The 20,112-nt window shown below is 47.0% G+C and overlaps 5 protein-coding genes across 5 annotated transcripts; 1 reads left to right on the top strand and 4 right to left on the bottom strand.

Annotated features, from left to right (window-relative positions):
* Positions 1–3,907: 3,907 nt before the first annotated feature.
* Positions 3,908–4,625, bottom strand: LOC100822677 (arabinogalactan protein 1). Its single transcript, XM_003558579.4, has one exon. The coding sequence runs from the start codon at positions 4,495–4,497 to the stop codon at positions 4,123–4,125; it is 375 nt and encodes a 124-aa protein (XP_003558627.1). The 5' UTR covers positions 4,498–4,625; the 3' UTR covers positions 3,908–4,122.
* A 2,059-nt stretch (positions 4,626–6,684) lies between these two features.
* On the bottom strand, positions 6,685–7,372 carry LOC100822995 (arabinogalactan protein 1). The gene has a single exon (XM_003558580.4). It carries the CDS (start codon positions 7,243–7,245, stop codon positions 6,856–6,858), a length of 390 nt encoding a protein of 129 aa, XP_003558628.1. The 5' UTR covers positions 7,246–7,372; the 3' UTR covers positions 6,685–6,855.
* A 2,328-nt stretch (positions 7,373–9,700) lies between these two features.
* Positions 9,701–10,344, bottom strand: LOC100822371 (classical arabinogalactan protein 5). Its single transcript, XM_003558578.4, has one exon. The coding sequence runs from the start codon at positions 10,222–10,224 to the stop codon at positions 9,865–9,867; it is 360 nt and encodes a 119-aa protein (XP_003558626.1). The 5' UTR covers positions 10,225–10,344; the 3' UTR covers positions 9,701–9,864.
* A 1,345-nt stretch (positions 10,345–11,689) lies between these two features.
* On the bottom strand, positions 11,690–12,405 carry LOC104581851 (classical arabinogalactan protein 10). Its single transcript, XM_010230758.3, has one exon. It carries the CDS (start codon positions 12,253–12,255, stop codon positions 11,884–11,886), a length of 372 nt encoding a protein of 123 aa, XP_010229060.1. The 5' UTR covers positions 12,256–12,405; the 3' UTR covers positions 11,690–11,883.
* Positions 12,406–14,840: 2,435 nt separating this feature from the next.
* LOC100844845 (putative xyloglucan endotransglucosylase/hydrolase protein 1) lies at positions 14,841–16,169 on the top strand. The gene is made up of 4 exons (XM_010231931.1): positions 14,841–15,009; positions 15,306–15,406; positions 15,488–15,687; positions 15,785–16,169. The coding sequence occupies exons 1-4, from the start codon at positions 14,841–14,843 to the stop codon at positions 16,167–16,169; spliced, it is 855 nt and encodes a 284-aa protein (XP_010230233.1).
* Positions 16,170–20,112: the final 3,943 nt, after the last annotated feature.

Here is a 20,112-nt window from a genome sequence, read left to right as displayed (position 1 = left end):
GCGTACGTGCATGGAGCGTGCAGCGTGCACGAGCGTACTGTGCAGACAACATGAGTGGTATCGGCTAGAGACTAGAGATTCCATTCACCGCTGTGTATGCGTCAAGGTCAGGCAAGCAGCTGCTTTGCTGCAGTTGTATTATTTCTTGTTAGGGGTTTAAGTGTTCCTGTGCTCGTCATCCAATCCAACATATCATATGTGTGCATCATGGCGGCGGAGACCCCTTGTGTGGTTAGCGTGTTGGCAACAAAAGAGTGTGGATCTGACGGCAGGCAAAATACGACTGGAACTGCTTCTGATTTCAGACAGCTAAATAAATAATTGATCGACGGTCATTTTATCTATCGATCGTACGATCAATCAAACTGCTGGTCTCTACGAAATTACAAAGGTATCAGTGATTTCACGATGCCGGTCGGCCGGGTTACGCCTGCACGTACTTCTTCGGCCAGGTGTTGCCTGCAGGGTCTGGGGCCGGCCTAATTCTATTTGTGATTTCAAAGACAAGTTTGCGACGCCCCCAGCTGTGTTGGATGACATGACTGACTGATTATAGACAAGTGCCGTATAGATTGGTCTTTGTAGCGCTGTACCAACATGAAATGTGTACAAGTACTTGATCAACCTGCAGGCAATGATATTCTGTGGTGCACTCCTGATTTCTTGCAAGGATCAATCAGTTCATCAATTATTTTCGTCCGTTTCTGGTCCACGCTTATCCAGTCTTTTAGGCAACATTTTGGTCAGTCGACACGTACGTAGATCAACTAAGAACTTTCGCGCTCAGCTGAAGCATCTTTGTGCTTGAGAGCTAAGTAATTAACACCACTGGATGAGTTCCAACCTTCAGACGAACCGGGCCTTGTTGTGCAGACTCCTTGAGCAAACGGCACGCATAGAAACACGAAGTGACTTGGCAAGATTCCAAAATTTATACTGTCACGTAGGAGTAGCATGTCAGCTTGATGAACATGTCGAAACAGACGTACTATTTGATTGGTTGTAGGAATGCACGCCACCTTTTAGAAAATAAAATATATAACAGTAAACAGTTGAACATCTATTCATATATATCATCCCCATTTGCTCGTCTCATGTGGTGGGTTGCCTTTTATGCCTTTATGGCCTCAACCTTTCCCCCCTTCGTAATGTTTGTAACAAGTTTGGGAAGTGACTCATATGTGTAGATAGACCGGCCTCTACGCGTGCCCATACATGTGGAAACAGGTTTTCCATATTTTTGGATTGTCGGAATGATATAGTTTCTAATAGAAATAAAAGTTTCCTACTACAACATGCGGGGTTGCTAGCGTCTTTGGATAGTGTGGGCAACAACTTGTAGACGGTCTCTTGGATACTCCAGTTGTAGACGGCTTTTCTGATACATTAACTATTGGCTATGATTTTTCCAGACTCTCTGTTGTAAGACATGTTGTTTAATAAATTTGAGTGCACTCTCATCATTTGATGTAGAGGCTGGGAAAGCATCCATCTTTCCGGACAAAAGTTAAGCTAATTTTTTTAAGTGTAGAAGTTTCAAAAGAAAAAAGGACTAATTTTAACTCATGCAACTATAGTAATGATCAAACATAGTTGCATGAGGACTTATCAAGTGAAAATCTATATTTAGTACTCCCTCCGACCTATATTACTCGTCGCGACTTTGTCTAGATACGCATGATCTAGACGCATTTCATTCTGTAGGTACATTCGTATCTAGAGAAATTTGCGACAGGTAATATGGATATCAGAGGGAGTAAAAGATTTGAAAAATCACAACCGTAGCCATAAGATCTCAAATAAATAGATCGGGTGTATGGCAGAACCTCTATTCACATAATTAAACATGTCTTTACTCATATAAGAGACTGAACTAATGGCTGCGGTCCTTCACACCTTCAGTGTGCATCACTTGTTGTTTTGTTTTGGCTCAATTAAATGAAGATCCGTGAGAGTTATACGATTGAAGATAATGTATGACAAGATAATATGGAATTTGGCCAAGTCACTAACGACGATGCACGAGCATTGTGCTAGTTTTATGGGGGAAAAACCTAGACTTTTAATCATGAGTCTCACCTCGTGGGGATTTTCATATAAACACTTACTAATTAGAAGTTGCACCTTTTATCTCTTTTTTTGCGAGAAAAGTTGCACCTTTTATCTAATGTTAAGACTTAAAGATTTTTAAGTTTTCTTTACAGCAGATAGGGTTTTAAGTTTTCGCTGAATGGGTAATAGAGATCGTTTCTTAGTTATATCAAGATCATTTATATAACCATACATCACCAAATCCTCTCTCTTGCAATTTACTACTCCCTCCGTTCCATAAAGATTACATAAAGATTCACGCAGCAAAGTTTGCCTCCTTCGAACTGTTCTTTTTGCGGATATTTTTTTGGGGGTATCCTGGAATTAATTGTTATGTAGAGTACTACGGAGTAGGATTATACTTTTCTTTGATAGGAGAAACAGGGCACGTTTTTTTTTTGATGGCAAACTAACCGGCACGTTGTTTTGATGCTTGGGATTTATGCCAGTGTCAATGTTTTGTAAAACAGTCGTCTGAGTGAGATAGAACTGGAGCAACGTGTTCCCTTTGGAGCAAGCTTTCCGTGTCAAGAAAAAAGTGGAGCAAGCGTTTGGGCTTGGGTGGTAGGCCGTTAGAAGCGCTGTTGTACTTGTACCGTTGGTTCACGGCGGAATGAAGTTGCTGGACCGTGGTCCAGCAAACGCTAGAGGGCCGTTACCGGTGCATTTTGTGGTCGGCCCGTTGGCCCGTTGGCGACAGATGACACATCCCGACACATCCGTTGGTACAGTGCTTTTGATCAGCGATTAATACTCCAACGGGCTAACGGATGATTCTCGGGCACCATATCGAATTTCCAGGAAAAAACGAACACAACAAATGAAGGGAAAAAAAGGAAAAGATAAAACAGTATCGAGCCCAAGTTAGCAAACCAGCCCATTTAACTCTTAGCTCTCGTGGGCTATCTATCTCAAGGCTTCCCGTGTCTGAATAGGCAGAAGAAACTTTAATAAAACTTGCTATAGCCCATCTCAGGTCTAGTTTTCGGCAACCGAAGGGAATTAAAATGCACAAAAACAAGCTAACGCTAGTAATAAAAAAGAAGAAAAAGATATAAGCAACAAGGTAACAACGACGAGTGAGGAAGGGCAGCCATGTGTAGCCTCCTTTGTGAAACGGTTACGCATCCCCTCAGCCTCTGCACGCCTATAATTTCCGATGAGGTAGCGACCTTTCTGCACTAACTTGCCTCAAAAACCTTTCTGAACTAACGGCAACGCAGTAGCCAATTCGCGTTGTAGCGAACCATCCCGAAAACAAATCCATCCTTCAAGCTCTGCAGACTTTTCCGAAGCGAAAGTGTCTTCTGTCTATTCTCATTGCACCGGTGGCGAGTTCCGACATGTCCAGCTGCCTCCAGGGCTCCAGGCCTGGCCGCCTCTTGTATTTGGAGCGCGAACGGTCACATGGCCTCAGCATGGAAAGAAAAAGAAAGACGACGAGAAATCAAAGTAACGGCAGCGACGCATGCGACCGACCATGTGACCTCGATCGCCTTCACCGTGCAAATACTCCCCAGAACACACACAGATTTCAGCACATCTGCACATGGCTTCGTCCCCCCCGGATAGATCAACAACGGCACTCAAAATCTCATCCAACTACACTAGTACATCGTTCTAGCGTTTCATCGTGCTACGCCGCGCCTTGTTACCAGAGCTGGGAGTCTCCGAGTTCGCAGAGCAACTTCCGAAAATGACGATACTATCATGGAGTACTAGTTGGAATTGGTGGTTATTTTGTTGCAGTTGAGGCTAATCAGAAATTCAGAACGAGTAGAGACAGAGACATGCATCCAGAAGCGGAGACCAATGATTCAGGTAACAAATGAAAGAATTCCATTGCTAACAATCTGGGTGAATGTGTAACAGGACAGTGACACCGCAGTGTCACATGAATAACTCACTCCCCAAAATCTCAAAAAAAAAAGAATCATTTGTAGTATAAAACAACGCTACTAGAGGAGCAGAGTCCCAGCGCCGCGGTCGACGGAAGATCTCATCATCTCAACTCCAAGATCCTCGCTCCATCTAGAACACGATGGCGGCAGCGACGGCACCGGCGACGGCGACGAAGCTGGCGGCGGAGGTGTACACGGCGGAGCTCGCGGGGGTGTCGCTCGGGGCGCCGGCAGGGGTGGCGGAGACGGCGGAGGGTGTCACCGCCGAGGGAGCGCCGGTCGGGGCGTCGGTGGGCGGCGCCGGGGGAGACGCGAGCGGGGACGACGGCGCCGCGGCGGTGGGCGGGGTAGCGACCGGCGCAGGGGCGGTGGCCGGGGACCTCGCCGGGGGAGCCGGGAGCGGAGCCATCTTGGGCGCCGGGATGGGTGCCGCTCCAGGTGCCTGCGCAGCGGCGGTAACGGCGAAGAGGGCCACGATTGCGGCGACAACGGCGAAGCGAGCCATTTGAGTTGTTGTGCTTGGGAAAAGAACTTGCCTTGCCTAAGGATTTGGAGGAGATGATGGTAATGTGTAGATGGTCTGAGATGCTTTGAGCTGCGAGAGTTGTGAATTGGGAACGAGGGGAGGAGGCAGGTATTTATAGCGGTAGAGGCGCTCCTCAACGTCGGTAAGCAACAGCTGTGACGTTCAAGTCTCCGGAGATGGCGTGAGCAATAGCGCGTGAAGACAAGGCTGTCAACGTAGGGGTGGGTGCCTCCGACGCGGAGCGGCGCCAGGCAAGTTTTTTTTTTCCGACGGACGCGCCGCCGCGCCGGGCACAGTTCCTTCGGGCAGCGGCACCGCGTACTGACTCTATTTCTTGCTCTTTTTGTTTTTTGTTTTTGTTTTTGAGGGTGTCTAACGATAGTTTCTGCACGTGGTGTGAATCATGAAACAACATTGCATCGGGTCGGGTGCCCCGTACCAAACTTGCGTATTATGAGATTTAACATACGGGGTGGATATCTCAGTCGTTTGATTTTTTTATATAAAAATCATTTAAATCTCAGTTTAATCCATCACCGTTATTGAATTAAGATCCGAGTGTCATCTCCATCCTCTTCTCTCTCACGTGTTGTCGTTGGATTAAATATCTAAGTGCTAAGAGTCGACTTATCTCTAACAAAAAGCAAACAGCTTCTTAATAATCCCTAATAAAAAAACGTTCAATTAATCTTGAGCACTAACTAGACCATGCCGTAGGAAATTGAGTATAATATGTTTTCAACCTTGAATGGTGGAGCATATTGAAATAAAAACAAGGGTTGTTGACGTGGCCACACTCAAACCCACAATCATTGAGTGACTCTTGCCAAGTGGATTGGGTCGATCCCATGAAGTGAAATACTGGTTGAGTCGGGCAAGCCCAATTTTCTCTATGTCTCCCTTCACTCTCTTTGTTCCCGCGACTCCTAAGGTTTCACATCATCGCGGCGGCAATGGTAGGCAGCGCGGGATCACAAGGCTGCCAGATGACGACCGCAACCAAAGATAAAAAAGGTAATGGCTTCCTTAAACTGCTTCTCTATTAGTTTGCCTCTCTTGTGTTCGCCAGGTTCCTAAAGGGTTATTCGGTTCATGAGATTTTGAAAATATAGAAATAGGGAAAGCGGAGGATTGGAATGCCATGCACATTCCAATCCATAGGATTTTAAAATGAGTTCTCACCTAATGCTTAGAATCCTTAGGAATTAGGACAATTTGGACACATTCCTTAAGAATTTAGCATGTCCATTCTTATGAAACGAATGTCACACAAAGGAAAAAAATCCTAAGGGTTCAATCCTGTAGAAATCTTTTAAGAATCCTGCAAACCGAACGAGGCCTAAAGTAGGATTTTATGTGGTGGGAAAATCATAAGATTACCACTTTATTTTGATGGCTTGTACTTCTGATTAGTTTAGTCGCGCATGTGATTTATATTCCAGTTGCAGCCTAGGTTGCTTCGGTTAATCATGTACCCAACCAAAATGTTGAATGTGAGATTTCGTTCCCCAACTCTTCTGATTCAAATATCTACCATGTTTTTTTTGAGCAATGGGGCCTTCCGTAGAGCGTGGCAAGGTGAGTTAGCATCACCCAACAATGCTTGTCCTTACCATGGCCATGTCAGCAACACAGGATTGTAAAACTAACTTATGAACACTAATGACTCAAAATAGTAAACTTAGAATGCTCATATCAGAGATTAAAAATTGAAGGTTCGACAATCAGCTCTGCAAGCTCAAGGTATAAAAAAGTCTGATAGGGATATCATAGGTAATCGTAGCATGGTCCGGGTGCAGTCCGGTCTGCGTTGTGGTTGCACCGACCCAATTCATCCTCAAAGGCAAAAGTGCTCAAGGAGCAAACATGACTTTTTTTTTTGTAAGACATGATATTCCTCTTCAGACCTGTAGCGAAAAAAAGGAGTATCTTTTTCCTCCAAAAGTTTAATACGGAAAACATTTGTCAGACAAAGTTGTAAATAGTTTGCGATACTTAATTCTTTGTCTAAACAAGTTGTACTGATCTTTGTACTAATCTTTATGAAGAATAAAAGGAATGCTGCCTCGTCGTACTTCTACTGTAGTACTCCATAGAGTATTTCAGAACACAGAGCTGACAAGAGATGGTATGATGATCATGAACACATCCATGGGACGGGAGGAGAGTATGACAAATGAAAGAATTATATTCTTAATCATCTCACGCACGAGTAGCGACAAGATTACATCGCGAAGCCATGTCAATCTAATCTTTCCTCGATCCGTAACAAAGAATCAAAAGAATCCCGCGGTATAAACAACAGCAAAAAAAAAAAAAACAGAGTCCTCGCTCCATCTAAAACACCAATGCGGCGGCTACCGCTCCGGCGACGGCGACGAAGCTGACGGTCGAGGTGTAGACGGCGGAGCTCGCGGGTGTGTTGCTGGGGGCGCCAGCCGGTGTGGCAGAGACCGCGGAGGGAGTCATCGCGGAAGGAGCGTTGGCCGGGGCCGGTGGGGAGGAGAGCGGAGACGACGGCGCCGCTTTGGTGGGCGGGGTGGCGACCGGCGCGGGGGCGGTGGCTGGGGTGGCGACCGGCGCAGGGGCGGTGGCCGGGGACCTCGCCGGGGGCGCCGGGAGCGGAGCCATCTTGGGCGCCGGGATGGGTGCCGCTCCTGGGGCCTGGGCGGCGGCGGTGACGGCGAGGAGGGCCACGATTGCGGCGACAACGGCGAAGCGAGCCATTTGAGTTGTTGTGATTGGCGGAAGAACTTGCTTTGCCTGAGGATTAGGTGGAGATGATGGCCGTGTGTAGAAGACGGCGTGAGGGGATTGATTGCTTGCGACTTGCGAGTTGTGATTCTGGAACGAGGGGAGGAGGCAGGTATTTATAGCGGGGGAAGGCGCTCCCCGACGTCGGTAAGCAACAGCTGTGACGTTCAAGTCACCGGAGATGGCGTGAGCAATAGCGCGTGAAGACAAGGCTGTCAACGTACGGGTGTGTGCCTCCTACGCGGAGCGGCGCCAGGCAAGTTTCCTTTTTCCGACGGACGCGCCGCCGCGCCGGGCCAGTTCCTTCGGGCAGCGGCACCGCGTCCTGAGGGTAAACACGAGGCAGTCTTTGATTTTTGTTTTCGTTTTTCTTTCTCTTTTTGTTTTTTGTTTTTTGTTTTTGAGGGCGTCTAACAATAGTTTCTGCACGCGGTGTGGAATGTGGATCATGAAACAACGTTGCATCAGGTCGGACGCCCCATACCAAAAACTTACAATTTTGAGATTTAAATGGTGTGGTTGCATCTGGCGCCTGACTTTTAAGAAAAACTTAAATCTCTGCTGATGCATCACAGCTATTGGATTAAGATCTGAGTGACAACTCCATCTACTCTCCTCTCACGTGTTGTCCTTGGATTAAGATCCAAAGGTCAAACACGCTGACTTATTTCTAACCAAAAAACAATCAACTTCATAATAGAAAACCGTTGAATTAATCTTGAGCAATGATTAGACACCATGCCGTAGGAAATTGAGTAAAGTATGTTTTCAACCTTGAAACGTGGGGCAAATTGAAATAAAAACTCGACCTTCTAATCTCTAAAATCAGCACCCTAACTTTACTTTTCCCAATCAGTTGCAACCTTAGACATAATACAAACAAGGACTGCTGACGTGGCCATAGTCAAACGATCGATCGTTGTGACTATTGTCAAGTGGAATGGGTCGGTCCCGCAAAGCAAAATACTTGTTGAGTCGGCCAAACCCACTTCGCCATGTCTCCTTTCTCTCTCAGTTGCCACGGCTCCTAAGGTTCCACCTCATCGAGACGGGAACGGTAGGCAGCGTGTGATCACGCGGCCACCAAATGACGACCGCAGCGAAAAATAAAGAAGGTAACGCCCTCCCTTTACTGCTCCTATATTCGTTCGGCTCTCCAGTGTTGGTCAATTTTTGTAGGGCTTTTACTGGGTAAAGTAGGACTTTATGTGGTGGGAGATTAATAAGATTGTCGCTTTGTTTGGATGGTTTAGATTTCTGATTAGTTTAGTCACGCATGAATGATTTATATTTCAGTTGCAGTCTAGGTCGCTTAGGTTAATCATGGACCCAACCAAAATGTCGAACGTGAGATTTCGTTCTCCAACTCTCCCGATTTGAATATCCATCATGTTTTCTGTAGAGCGTGGCGAGATGAGTTAGCAACAGGCAACCATGCTAGTCCTGACCTTGGCCACGTCAACAATTCAATTCAGGAACTAACTTATGGACACCGATGACTCGAAATACTAAATTCAGAATGTTGATTTCAGAGATTAAAAATCGAAGGTTCGATTTCAACTGGCTCTGCTATCTCAAGCTTTAAAATAGTCTCGTAGGGACAGGGCCTGCGTAGGGATATCATCAGTATTAATCATAGCATAGTCCGGATGCATTACAGTACGCGTTGTGATTGCACGGACACGATCAATCCTCAAAGAAAAAAGTGCTCAAGGAGCAAACATGACTTTTTTCTGTGAGGAAGGATATTCCTCTTCAGACGTGCAGTGAAGTACAGTATCTATTTTCTCCAAAAAAAATACGAAAAACATTTGTCAGACAAAGCTGTAAACAGTGTCCAAACATCTTCGCATAAAACCATTTTCATATTAAGTCTGTGTTAAAAAAGAATAAAAGGAAGAGGGACATTTCAGTATAGATACTCCACTGAAATTTCATACCGGTGTTATGAAATTTCAGTTTGTGAACAATTCACAGAAATTAGTCTTCTTACTTGAAAATGTGCCATATTGTTTTCAGTTTTCAGGGGTGCCAAACATTACAAAATTAACTCAAGGAGCTGTGGAGCTCGATCTCCAAAACGAATGTGTGCTTCTTCCCTGCTAATTTAAGAAAGGCGAGTCTCCTCTGTGTTCAGTGTTCGGTATATTGGAGTACAGTTTATATAGTTGTAGTTTTTCCCATCCATCCTGCTAGAGAGCTGGGGTAACTTGTAGGCACCAATGATAAAACCGAGGCGAGTCTCCTCTGTGTTCTGTGTTCAGTATGCTGGAACAGAGTAGTAGAGAAAGAGAACTGCTTGTACTGATCTTTATGAAGAATAAAGAGAATGCTGCCTCGTCGTACTTCTACTGTAGTATTTCAGAGCACAGAGCTGACAAGAGATGGTATGATGATCATGAACACATCCATGGAATGGGAGGAGAGTATGACAAATCAAAGAATTATATTCATAATGATCTCACGCATGAGTACCGACAAGATTACATCGCGAAGCCGCATCAATCTAATAATCTTTCCCCGATCTGTAATAAAGAATCAATCGAATCCCGCAGTATAAACAACGGCTAAAAAACAGAGTCCTCGCTCCATCTAAAACACGATGGCGGCGGCGACCGCTCCGGCGACGGCGACGAAGCTGACGGTCGACGCGTAGACGGCGGAGCTCGCGGGTGTGCCGCTGGGGGCGCCGGCCGGCGTGGCGGAGACCGCGGAGGGAGTCATCGCGGAAGGAGCGTCGGCTGTCTCCGGGGTCGGGGCCGGCGGAGAGGAGAGCGGGGACGACGGCGCCACGGCGCTGGGCGGGGTGGCGACCGGCGCAGGGGCGGTGGCCGGGGACCTCGCCGGCGGTGCGGGGAGCGGGGCCATCTTGGGAGCCGCTCCAGGGGCCTGCGCCGCGGCCGTGACGGCGAGCAGGGCGACGAAGGCGGCCACAACGGCGAAGCGAGCCATTTGGTGTTTAGGTTGGTGTCTTCTACGAAAGAATTTGATTGCCGAAGTTTGGAGAAGAAGAGTTGGTAGCAAAAGAGAGTGCTCTGGCTGCGATTTGTGAAGTGAATCAAAGGAGAGAGAGGCGGGGTTTTATAGCAGGAGGAGCGCGTATTTTGTCCGTTAAGCAACAGCCAGCTGAAGCAGCCAGCCCCGCTAAAGCAACGTTCATGTCCCACAAGACGCGGCGCCATCAGCGCGCTGGCTGTCATGTGTCGGTGTGGGCCTGTGGGACAGCGCATGAGACCAGACTGTCTACGTGCGGCGCCGGACCTCTTCGGGTTCGCGGAGGGCAGCGGCCCCGGGTCTCAACCGGAGCAGGACGCGGTCTAACGACTAGTTCCGGGGCACACGTGCTCGGTTTCACCCTGTCTACTCAAGATGAATGAATTCTAAAAGTAGGGAGCTATTTCTCGATCGTTTTTTTCAAAGCTTAAATCTCAATCGACGTATCAACCTTTGGATTACAACCTGATGTTCATTTTCACTCTCTCATCTTTCATGTGTTACCATTGGATTTAAATCCGACGGCCAAACACATCCATTGATTTTTAATTAAAAACAGACGATTTCTCAATAAAATATTGTCAGACATGTGTTGTTTTAGCAAGTGTGTTCGAAAATTCAGATAATTTGATAGAGACATGTTTTGGTTCGTACATGTGTAACCGATATTTTTACACGGTGGTACATCAACTCCTTCGTCCCCTGCGTGTGAAAGAAACAGTGAGATTTAACTCTCATTGTACGTGCATTACGATTTATCTCGTGTGATAAGAGCGACTAAAAGCATCTCCTTGAAAACAAGCTCATAGTATGTTGCATCTGAAGTTCATACACCAACTGGAAGTTGCATCGTTTCTGTTCCCGTGTTACATAGTATGTTGGAGAACCTCTCGATCAGAGACGCCGGTAAGACAAACAAAATTGCTTCGTCTTATTGATTTTATATAACATTTCCTTGAAATATGATTGTGCAAATATACAAGGCCTTTAACCAGGTTATTCGGGATGGAACCTGGGAGTCCGAGACAGTGCGTGCAGGTTCGACGGTTAAAAAAAGGCCTGCTGCTACTGTAGAAATGAAATCTTCTTCTTTAAAACAGGTATCGACTCAGAACTGTCCAACGTTGTTGATGGAAACTGGACTTGCATACTTCAGCACGAAAACTTCAGCTATATTCCTGACCAAAATAAGGTTGCATCAAAGCTACCACTCTGTTCTCTTCGCGTCCAAAACAAACGCTCATCAGGTCTCGCAACTTCTCCCCCGAGAAAGGAAACAAACACGAGCAAAAACAAAAGTAACTAGGCAGCATCTCGTGCTGCCATGTGCCCATGTGACGTTTGTGACCACCACGCACCGAAAGGAACATTATCTCGTATACGCACTGTAGGTAAAGCAGAGACGAGACACCACCAAAGGAGATAATGTGTAACAAATCAAAGAATTCCATTAATATAATCTCGTCCATATGTAACAAGATAATAACATGGCAATGTCATGCCTCTCTCTCTCCCTCCCTCTCTTGTCTCTCTGCGGTCTCTAAAAAAGAATCAGAAAAGAATCTCGCAGTATAAACAGCCACAGCAGTAAAACAGAGTTCCTCGCTCGCTCCACATCTAGAACATGACGGCGGCGGCGGCGACGGCACCGGCGACGGCGACGAAGCTGACCGAGGAGGCGTACACGGCGGAGCTCGCGGGAGTGACTACCGGGGCGCCGGCAGGCGTGGCGGAGACGGCGGAGGGCGTCATCGCGGCAGGAGCGCCGACGGGGGCGTCGGTGGGCGGCGCCGGGGGAGACGCCACCGGTGACGACGACGGCGACGCGGCCATGGGAGGCGTGGCGACCGGCGCAGGGGCGGCCGCGGTCGGGGACCTTGCCGGAGGCGCCGGGAGCGGGGCCATCTTCGGGGCCGGCACGGGTCCCTGCGCTGCCGCGGTGACGGCCAGGAGCGCGACCATGGCGGCGACAATTGCGAAGCGAGCCATTTGTGTTTTGCTGGTGCTTGCGGTGTAAAGCCTAGAGATTACGAGAAGAGGAGTCCGGAGACGGTGGTTGTGATGTGAGACAGAGAATGCTTTGGCTCTCTGTTTGGGGTTTGTGCGATGCGAGTTGTGAATGGGGAACGAGGCGGGGGGCGGTATTTATAGCGGGAGGAAGAGGAAGAGGAGCGCGTTCTGAATTGTCGGTTCGAGCCAGCCCACAGCTGTAAGTAACGTTCAAGTCTCCCCGAGATGCCGCGTCAATCAGCGAGGTCACTTTCCCGTTTGGCGGCCTCTCTACGCGGAGCGGCGCCCGGCGACCGACCCTTCGGGCTGAGGCACCGCGTGCTCCCGGTCTAACGACTAGTCTCCTGTGCCACGCGGCAGATCACTTCCCTGTTGGATTTTAATCGGACGCTGCAGATGCTTCCTTGACTTTTCCTCGGGCGGTGGGCCGGTCGCCAACTAGCCGTTGTGGCAGGTTCCGTCGCTTAAACGGCTCGGAGAACCTGTCCTGACAGATGTGACGTTACGTGGGGGTCCCACGGGCATCGGGTACCGCGATGATTCGCGAATATGGCAGCAGATGAGCGCCATGTGATTGATCGATTGATCTCGTCCGGCCCCGACCGATTCCGGGCATGGAAATATATGCAAAAACTCGTTCAGAGCTGCAGAACCGTACTGGCTGGGTGATTGATTCAGAGTAAACTGGACAAGTAAATGCTGGCCCCCGCCGGGTGATACGGCGTTCTACGGGCTGGCGGTTTCGCTTGCTTCCGTTGCAATCTGGCATGACCGTTGCCGTGTTTTTTCTATGGAAGGACAGCGCGAAATACGTGTGTATTAAATTATTGAGTAGATTATTCCAGTGATAGGCCGAGTACAGAAGAAAAACAAGACAGAGTGCCGTTGGTGGGTAGTAGTAGCTGTTAAAGTTAAGAACGACTAATAAAGAGAATAGGAGATGAAAGCAAAACTTTGGCATGGCATCAGCCTGGAAAGACGGACGCCGCTGTGGATATGAGCTGTGTGTTGAATTGAAGTGTGCAGCCTCTCTCAGATCCAGCTACAAAACTGACAATGCATCAACGAACGAGGTGTCTTGCGAGCACAAGCAACACGTTCTATATGCACGTTGCCTGTCGTGTCCGTGCGTACGTACGCGCGCCAGCTTGAAATTGGAACGGAAATTCGCTGGAGCTAGCGGGCACACTATATAAATAATTGCGTCAGCGATCCGGAAATATCTATGTGCCGCCAGCGTTTTTTGTAGGAGATCTCTTTTTGTAGCCCATGGCCAGGAGGACTCTATGGGACTCGTGTCGTGATACATCTATACACATCTTGTCACGGATCAGGAATGCATGGACATATTTGCGTAGGCCTAAGAGTGTTGCCCAATTCGAAAAAAAATAATCCTATCGCCAAGTTCGGATTGACTTTTTTTTTTCTTAACGATCTTGACAAACGATCTCAAGTCAGGAGCTCGTCCCTCACCAGCCCAACCAGCAACTCGCCCAGCCCATTAATCCATCAGGCATTCAGGCGGCCCATCTTGTGATTCCACCCAAGGCTTCCGTATCAAAGTCCAGCTAGCTCTACCGTCGCTCAACAAAAAAATAGCTCTACCGATTACAGTCACCTAATCGATCACTACGAAATCCCTGTCGGTACTGTCAAGGAGACTAGCCGGCGGTGGCGGCACTTCGGTCTCCGGTCGACGGCGGCGCCACTCTAGGACGGCTCCGGCTCCTACCCCGGCCACCGTCTGCCATCTATGCCAGCTAGGATGGGGTGGAGAGCCAGGATCGGGGTGGGCGTCGAACAGGCGAAGATGGGAGAGCTCGGTCTCTCTCTCGGGACGGTCGGGGAAGAAGGGACGGAGAAAGAAAAATAGCTGCGTTGGGGGGATGCGGTACTGGCTGGGCGGAAAAGGCTGATTCCTGCGCCCTGGGCTCCTGACTCGGGCCTTATTTTTGCATCCGTTGGGCCAGGCTGAGGAGGCCACGCAGGCCACGAAACTTAGAGAGACTTGAATCACGGGTGCGTTGGAGAGCAGAAGTATAAATGGTAGTATATCATTCGCTCAAAAAAAATGGTAGTATATCATTGCTTAATTTTCCAACTATGTCTACTAAATGGATATGATAGGCACCGTCAAAAAAAGGGAAGGGATGGATTGAGATCATTTAAGAAAATGAAAGCTAATAGGAAAATGCTATTTTTTGTGATGAGATAAGGTAAGTAATTCCAATTATTGGGGGGAATAAATCGAGTCGGTCCCAACTTCATATCCAAAATTGATAACAATTCATTAATCATATGGAAAATAAGGAAAAATAACTCTCAAGATTGTGACAAGACTATATCATTTGGAAGAGGGCTTGCAATTCTTTATTCTTTACAACGTTGCTCTGCATTTGTCTGATCTGGTATTTATTTGCTACTATTTAATAGCCTCTAGTTTGTAGAGACCAGGTGTGACACACCTCGTCTAAGTATAAGGGTCTTGGTCCATTGTGTAGACAGACCGGATTCAGAACTTAACCTAGTAGGAATAGCACATAGATATCTTGGTCAAAGTAGGCATGGCTTCCAATTTGCAGCGATGGGTTCTCCTCCACCTCCTCCCTGCGGTGATTAGCTTGGCCGCGGCGGCGGTGTTCGATGAGAACTTCAGTCCAGTAGCGGGTATAGATAGTCGTCACCTTGTCAATGAGGGGACACAAGTTCGTCTCGTCATGGATAAAAGTGCCGGTACATATATATTTCCCTTTCAACTATAAATATAGTACTTTTCCCTTAAAAAAGCTATGTATATAGTACACCACTTTCTGTTGCACAATATATAATAATGCACATACACCTACGAATATGGCCACATGGATATATATACAGCCTCGATATTATGCTAATCATCTATGTACGTGGGTTATAGCTGACAATCATCAATATGATTTGATCATAGTTGACCCAAATTGATGTACGGAAAAATTTACCCTAAATTGGTTAAAGTTGACGCAAATTTTTGTTTCTTGGCCTTGCTTCTGCAGGTGCTGGACTTATGTCCAAGGTGACATATGGCTCAGGAATGTTCCACTTGAGGATGAAGATACCCGGCGGGTACACGGCCGGAGTTGTAACATCCTTCTATGTGAGTGTGATTGCACCATGTGTTCCATTTCCTAAGATAATCTGATGGAAACTGAAAGTCGATTCTTTTACGTACGTGCAGCTCACGTCTGAGCCTGAGTACGGCGACCACGACGAGGTGGACTTCGAGTTCTTGGGCAACGTGGAAGGCAAGCACGTCGTTTTCCAGACCAACGTCTTCCTAAACGGCGTAGGCTTAAGGGAGCAGCAGTTCGACCTGTGGTTCGACCCGACGGCCGATTTCCACGACTACAAGATCCTCTGGAACCAACACCAGCTTGTGTAAGTTGATCGACCGTTCCCTGCATGCCCTTTCTTCTTATGCTTGCACCGGATCGGAGCTCGCTCTCATTTGATGATGCGCAATGTTAAATCATAGGATGTTCATTGACGAGACGCCGGTGCGGGTGATGAAGAACCTGGCGGGTCGCGTGCCAGGGTACCAGTTCCTGACGAGGCCGATGAAGATCCGGGCGAGCATCTGGGACGGCTCCGCCTGGGCGACGGCAGGCGGCAGCATCAAGGTCGACTGGAACCGAGCGCCGTTCACCGCCGTGCTACAAGGGTTCAACGTCGACGCCTGCCCCAGCGCCGGAGGCCCGCAGTGCAGCTCGCCGGCCCTGCCGTGGAACGCGATCCAGAGAGTGACGCCCGCGCAGCAGGCGGCGTACAATAACGTGAAGGGCAAGTACATGACCTACGACTACTGTCGCGACAAGGCGAAGTTCCATGGCTGTCTGCCGGTAGAGTGCGGCTACAACTGAGTACTACAACTTGTTGGACCAGAATATAGAGATACAATAATCCTCTAAAAAAAGAATATATAGATACAAGGGGCTCAAATCTAGCATCAGTATTAGAAGGAAGAATAAAAGTTTCTATGGGATCTAAATTGTACTCCCTCCGTTTGTTTATGTAAGGCATAAAACATCCTGCACGAATATTAATGCAACCTAACGAACGCACAGGTCGGTTTATTTGAAAGCAGACGATAAGAGATTACTTTGGCATGAACTTCTTGAAATTGTACTTATACTAGCTAAATATCCGTGTGTTGCAACAGAGATACAAATATTTCAATGGTTCACGTATCAAATACTCACTCCATTTCACAAAGATTGACGTATTTTATTTCGTTAAGACAAGATTTTGATCAATAAAAACCCTATTGATATGTGTTTTTTCATGCATGAAATTTATATTAATGGATTCGTCTTTAAAAGTTCTTGCTAATGATTATGATTTTGTATCATATAACTTACATATTAATAAAGTAATTCTTGGTTAAAGGCTTGTCTTAAGGAAACAAAATACGCTAACCTTTATGAAATGGAGGGAGTATAAATTACGCATGTCCATGGACCGATCGGATTTTTTCCTTCCAAAACATAATTGACAAACCACATAACTTAACTTAATTTGTGAAACTTACCTTGCATATGGACTTAGTTTTTTCAAATACAGATTACGCATGGTTTTCTTAATTTGTGAAACTTACCTTACTATGGGCTTAATTTGTGGAACTTAACTTGCGTATGGGCTTAATTTTCTTTCGTGGCCCGACGGACGGTTTCTCTGGACGTGGGGTGGGAAGCGGTCACATACGAAGGAGAGGGTGAATGACTTAAAGAATAGTATAGATATAGATATAAATATAGTCATATAGGTAACATATGTTCAAAATTTCGCCCAACCATCAAGAAACATTTATTTTTATGCATGGCTTAAACTCTTATGAAACTTGCACTGAACTCTTACTGTTTAAAAAGGATCTTGTACATAAATTTGATAAAACTTTGCAATTCCTATGAAACGTTCATATATATTCTGGGCCAACAAGTTATAGTATCTTGAACATAAGCTGCTTAGTCTCTCGACACCCACCGGAGTTTGGAAATCTGAATTTATTCACGTGTGAAATCAAGAGGGGGCTGGCATGTGCCTTGCCAAATCTTGGAGGTGGTAGATCGAATTACCATTTCTTGAAGGGTGGCCACCTGGCTTGCCATCCTCTATCTATTTTCTTTCTTTTTTTTAGCTTAAAATCATGCTTCCTCTCTCTCTCTAGATTTTTTTTAGAATACTCTCTGTCTCTAGATTTTTTTTTTTGAGTGGATTCTCTCTCTAGATCGATCGACGCACACTTCACCCAAAGGGCTGGCCCCGGGCCTGCAGGGGCCCAGATATAATACTACCAGGTATACAGGCCCAGGAATGAAAACAAAAAGGAAATTGCCTAAAAGGCCAGAAAGCCCAGCTGGACTGCGCGTTCCCTCGATCGATCCTGGCCCGTAACCCTTCGGTCCTTCCCTCGATCTCCTGCCTCCGCTTCTGTGTCGTTCCAAATTCCCCGACTCCTCGTCTGCTCCGTTGCTCGCAGGCGGCAAGCGCCAGGGCGATTGCAGTTCGCCACGCCAGTTCCTTCCAACTCCAAATTCTAATCAAATCGATCAGTGATCACGATTGATGGAGTCACAGGCAGGCGCAAGCGAGGATTCATCCGTTCTCTTTTCCATTTTGTGTTTTCTAGATTAATCTAGCAACCGAGGATTCATCCGTTTTCTCTTTTTTATAACACCTGCGGACTTGCATTTTCAGCTGTTGTTTAGAGTTTTGCCGTTTCCTTCTTGGAAAAGATTGCTGATTGCTTTGCTGATTTACTGCAGTCTCCGGCTGTCAAAAGTTCGGGTGTTCTCTTGATTTGGCCATGTTCTCTGCACGAACTTTGACTATCTTCAAGGGTTTCGAAAAGTTCCTTGAGGAGCTCATCCAAAGGGTTTTTGAAGCTGCTAGGTTCAGAGATATGTTCGAAGTCCAACCTTGAAAACACTTGCAGCCCAACTTACGCTAACAGCATGCAGATCTACCCGTCTAGGGAGCCCATGAGATATCTCAAGCCCAAAAACCAAAAGAAAAGAAGAAGAAGAAAAAGGTGCAATTGTAGTAACGGCAAAACTCTTGGCTCAAGAAAACATACTCTGAAAAAAAAGAAAACATTTATCTCTTTTACCTAGCAGATTTTTTATTTTTTTGCATGTTCCCAATATCTAGTTTTCCAAGTTTTTTCTTCTATGTCTTCCGACACATGCTTCCTTCTTAAAACAATATGATTTTCTTTAAACCGCTGCTTTGAAATGGAATGTCAAAATCAAAATCTGTTTTCAATATTGTATTCTTCCGACTAGATCATCAGAACACGATCCTAATTGTATATGTTTTTTATGGTCTTTTTTTTTCAATTACCTTTCAGCAATGGTTTCGACTCACATTTTTCTACAACTTTTTTTTTGCACATTTCCCATTTCGTTTTTGCACCCTTTCTACGGCGTTTCTACATTCCCTTATTTTTGGGCAATCTGAATTATGCAACCAGTTGACCGACTCCATGACTTCATTAATACTGATCTATGCGTCTTCAAATTCAGCAGAAATTAAGTCAGATGGAAAGGCGGTGCAAGTTCCTTATGGATGAGCCGTGCACTTGGTGCCATGATCTCTTGCTTGCAGAACCCGGATGGTGAGCCCATGTTTCTCCGGCTCGCTGGCTCGTGGACGCCGTCGAGGGAACAATAGGTGGTAACCTAGCGGATGGCCTTGGTTTCCGTTCGGTGGCCGCACACAAATCCTGGAATCTCTGTCAAGGCCTTAATACGGTTCAGACTTCAGAGGAGGTGATCGGACTACCAAAGTTAAAGGTAAAACGCGGAATTGGGGCAACAGGGATTGATAGCAAAACATGCAGTTCGGGCGTCACTTTAACCGTGGTCATGGACCGATTGTGCAGCCTCTGCCAGAACGGATAAGATAGCACTCTAACTGTAACACATTGATTGTGGTATCGGGCCGCTGTTTCGTCTGGACCATATTTGAAGAACGGAACACCTCTCTTGCTAGCCTCTAAGCTACGCTAGACTCCACCAAAGCCTTCGTTGATTGAACTGTCTCACAGTACGTCACACACTCACGAGATACATCAAATTAATTGATGGAACTGTCTCAAAGCAGTATAGTCACACGGCAAGCTACGTCAAACTAGCCTCAAGGTTCATTTACGACGGCCTCCAACTGACGGTCCGACTGTAAACCCAAGTTACAGGACATGCATATCTGAGCACACGGCTAGTGGAGTAGTATGCCGCACACGTACGCAAAGTTCGAAGAAAACGTGGACTACTTGCTCAATCTTACTCCATTTTACTACGCGTGATGTCGTGATGACAGACACTCGAGTCCCAGAGACGGTGGACGTGATCCGAGCAGATCGTACGTCGGGCGAGCACTGTAGGGAGACAACGGTGCAGGAGTGAAGTGTCATTGGCCAGTGCCGAGGGCTTCCTTAGACCATAGTGCTGAGAGCCGTTTCCACCATAGTATTGTACCTGATCTTTCCTCTAGGCGTCGCGCGCTCTCAAAAGTAGTGATCACCAAGGTCCCAGATCGAACTGAAGGACGAGAGCCGCGCCTCACTTGAGAAGACACGCACGAAACGGCCCTGCGAGATCCAGCCGTGTCAGGCAGGCTAGCAACCATACGCGGTCGGCCAGGTCAATCCGATCTTCGATTGGCCACGTCGTTTCAGCCGATCTGGTCAGAGATCAAAGCACGACTGCACGAGCCCGGATTGCGGAGTAGGCAACCGCTGCCGGCCCTGCCGCATGTGGAAGAATCATATCATCAGAAAGGCATTTTCTTACGGTGCGGTGTCGC

Source organism: Brachypodium distachyon, chromosome 1 (assembly GCF_000005505.3).
Source record: "Brachypodium distachyon strain Bd21 chromosome 1, Brachypodium_distachyon_v3.0, whole genome shotgun sequence".
In the NCBI taxonomy this organism is placed as follows: domain Eukaryota; kingdom Viridiplantae; phylum Streptophyta; class Magnoliopsida; order Poales; family Poaceae; genus Brachypodium; species Brachypodium distachyon.
The sequence above is the reverse complement of the archived record's forward strand: the minus strand, read 5'-3'. Positions and strand labels throughout refer to the sequence as shown.

Coding starts and splice junctions, on each gene's coding strand:
- LOC100822677 (XM_003558579.4), bottom strand. CDS start 4,497: ATGGCTCGCTTCGCCGTTGTCGCCGCAATCGTGGCCCTCTTCGCCGTT.
- LOC100822995 (XM_003558580.4), bottom strand. CDS start 7,245: ATGGCTCGCTTCGCCGTTGTCGCCGCAATCGTGGCCCTCCTCGCCGTC.
- LOC100822371 (XM_003558578.4), bottom strand. CDS start 10,224: ATGGCTCGCTTCGCCGTTGTGGCCGCCTTCGTCGCCCTGCTCGCCGTC.
- LOC104581851 (XM_010230758.3), bottom strand. CDS start 12,255: ATGGCTCGCTTCGCAATTGTCGCCGCCATGGTCGCGCTCCTGGCCGTC.
- LOC100844845 (XM_010231931.1), top strand. CDS start 14,841: ATGGCTTCCAATTTGCAGCGATGGGTTCTCCTCCACCTCCTCCCTGCG. Junction 15,010..15,305: donor CGTCATGGATAAAAGTGCCG/GTACATATATAT, acceptor TTGCTTCTGCAG/GTGCTGGACTTATGTCCAAG. Junction 15,688..15,784: donor TGGAACCAACACCAGCTTGT/GTAAGTTGATCG, acceptor GTTAAATCATAG/GATGTTCATTGACGAGACGC.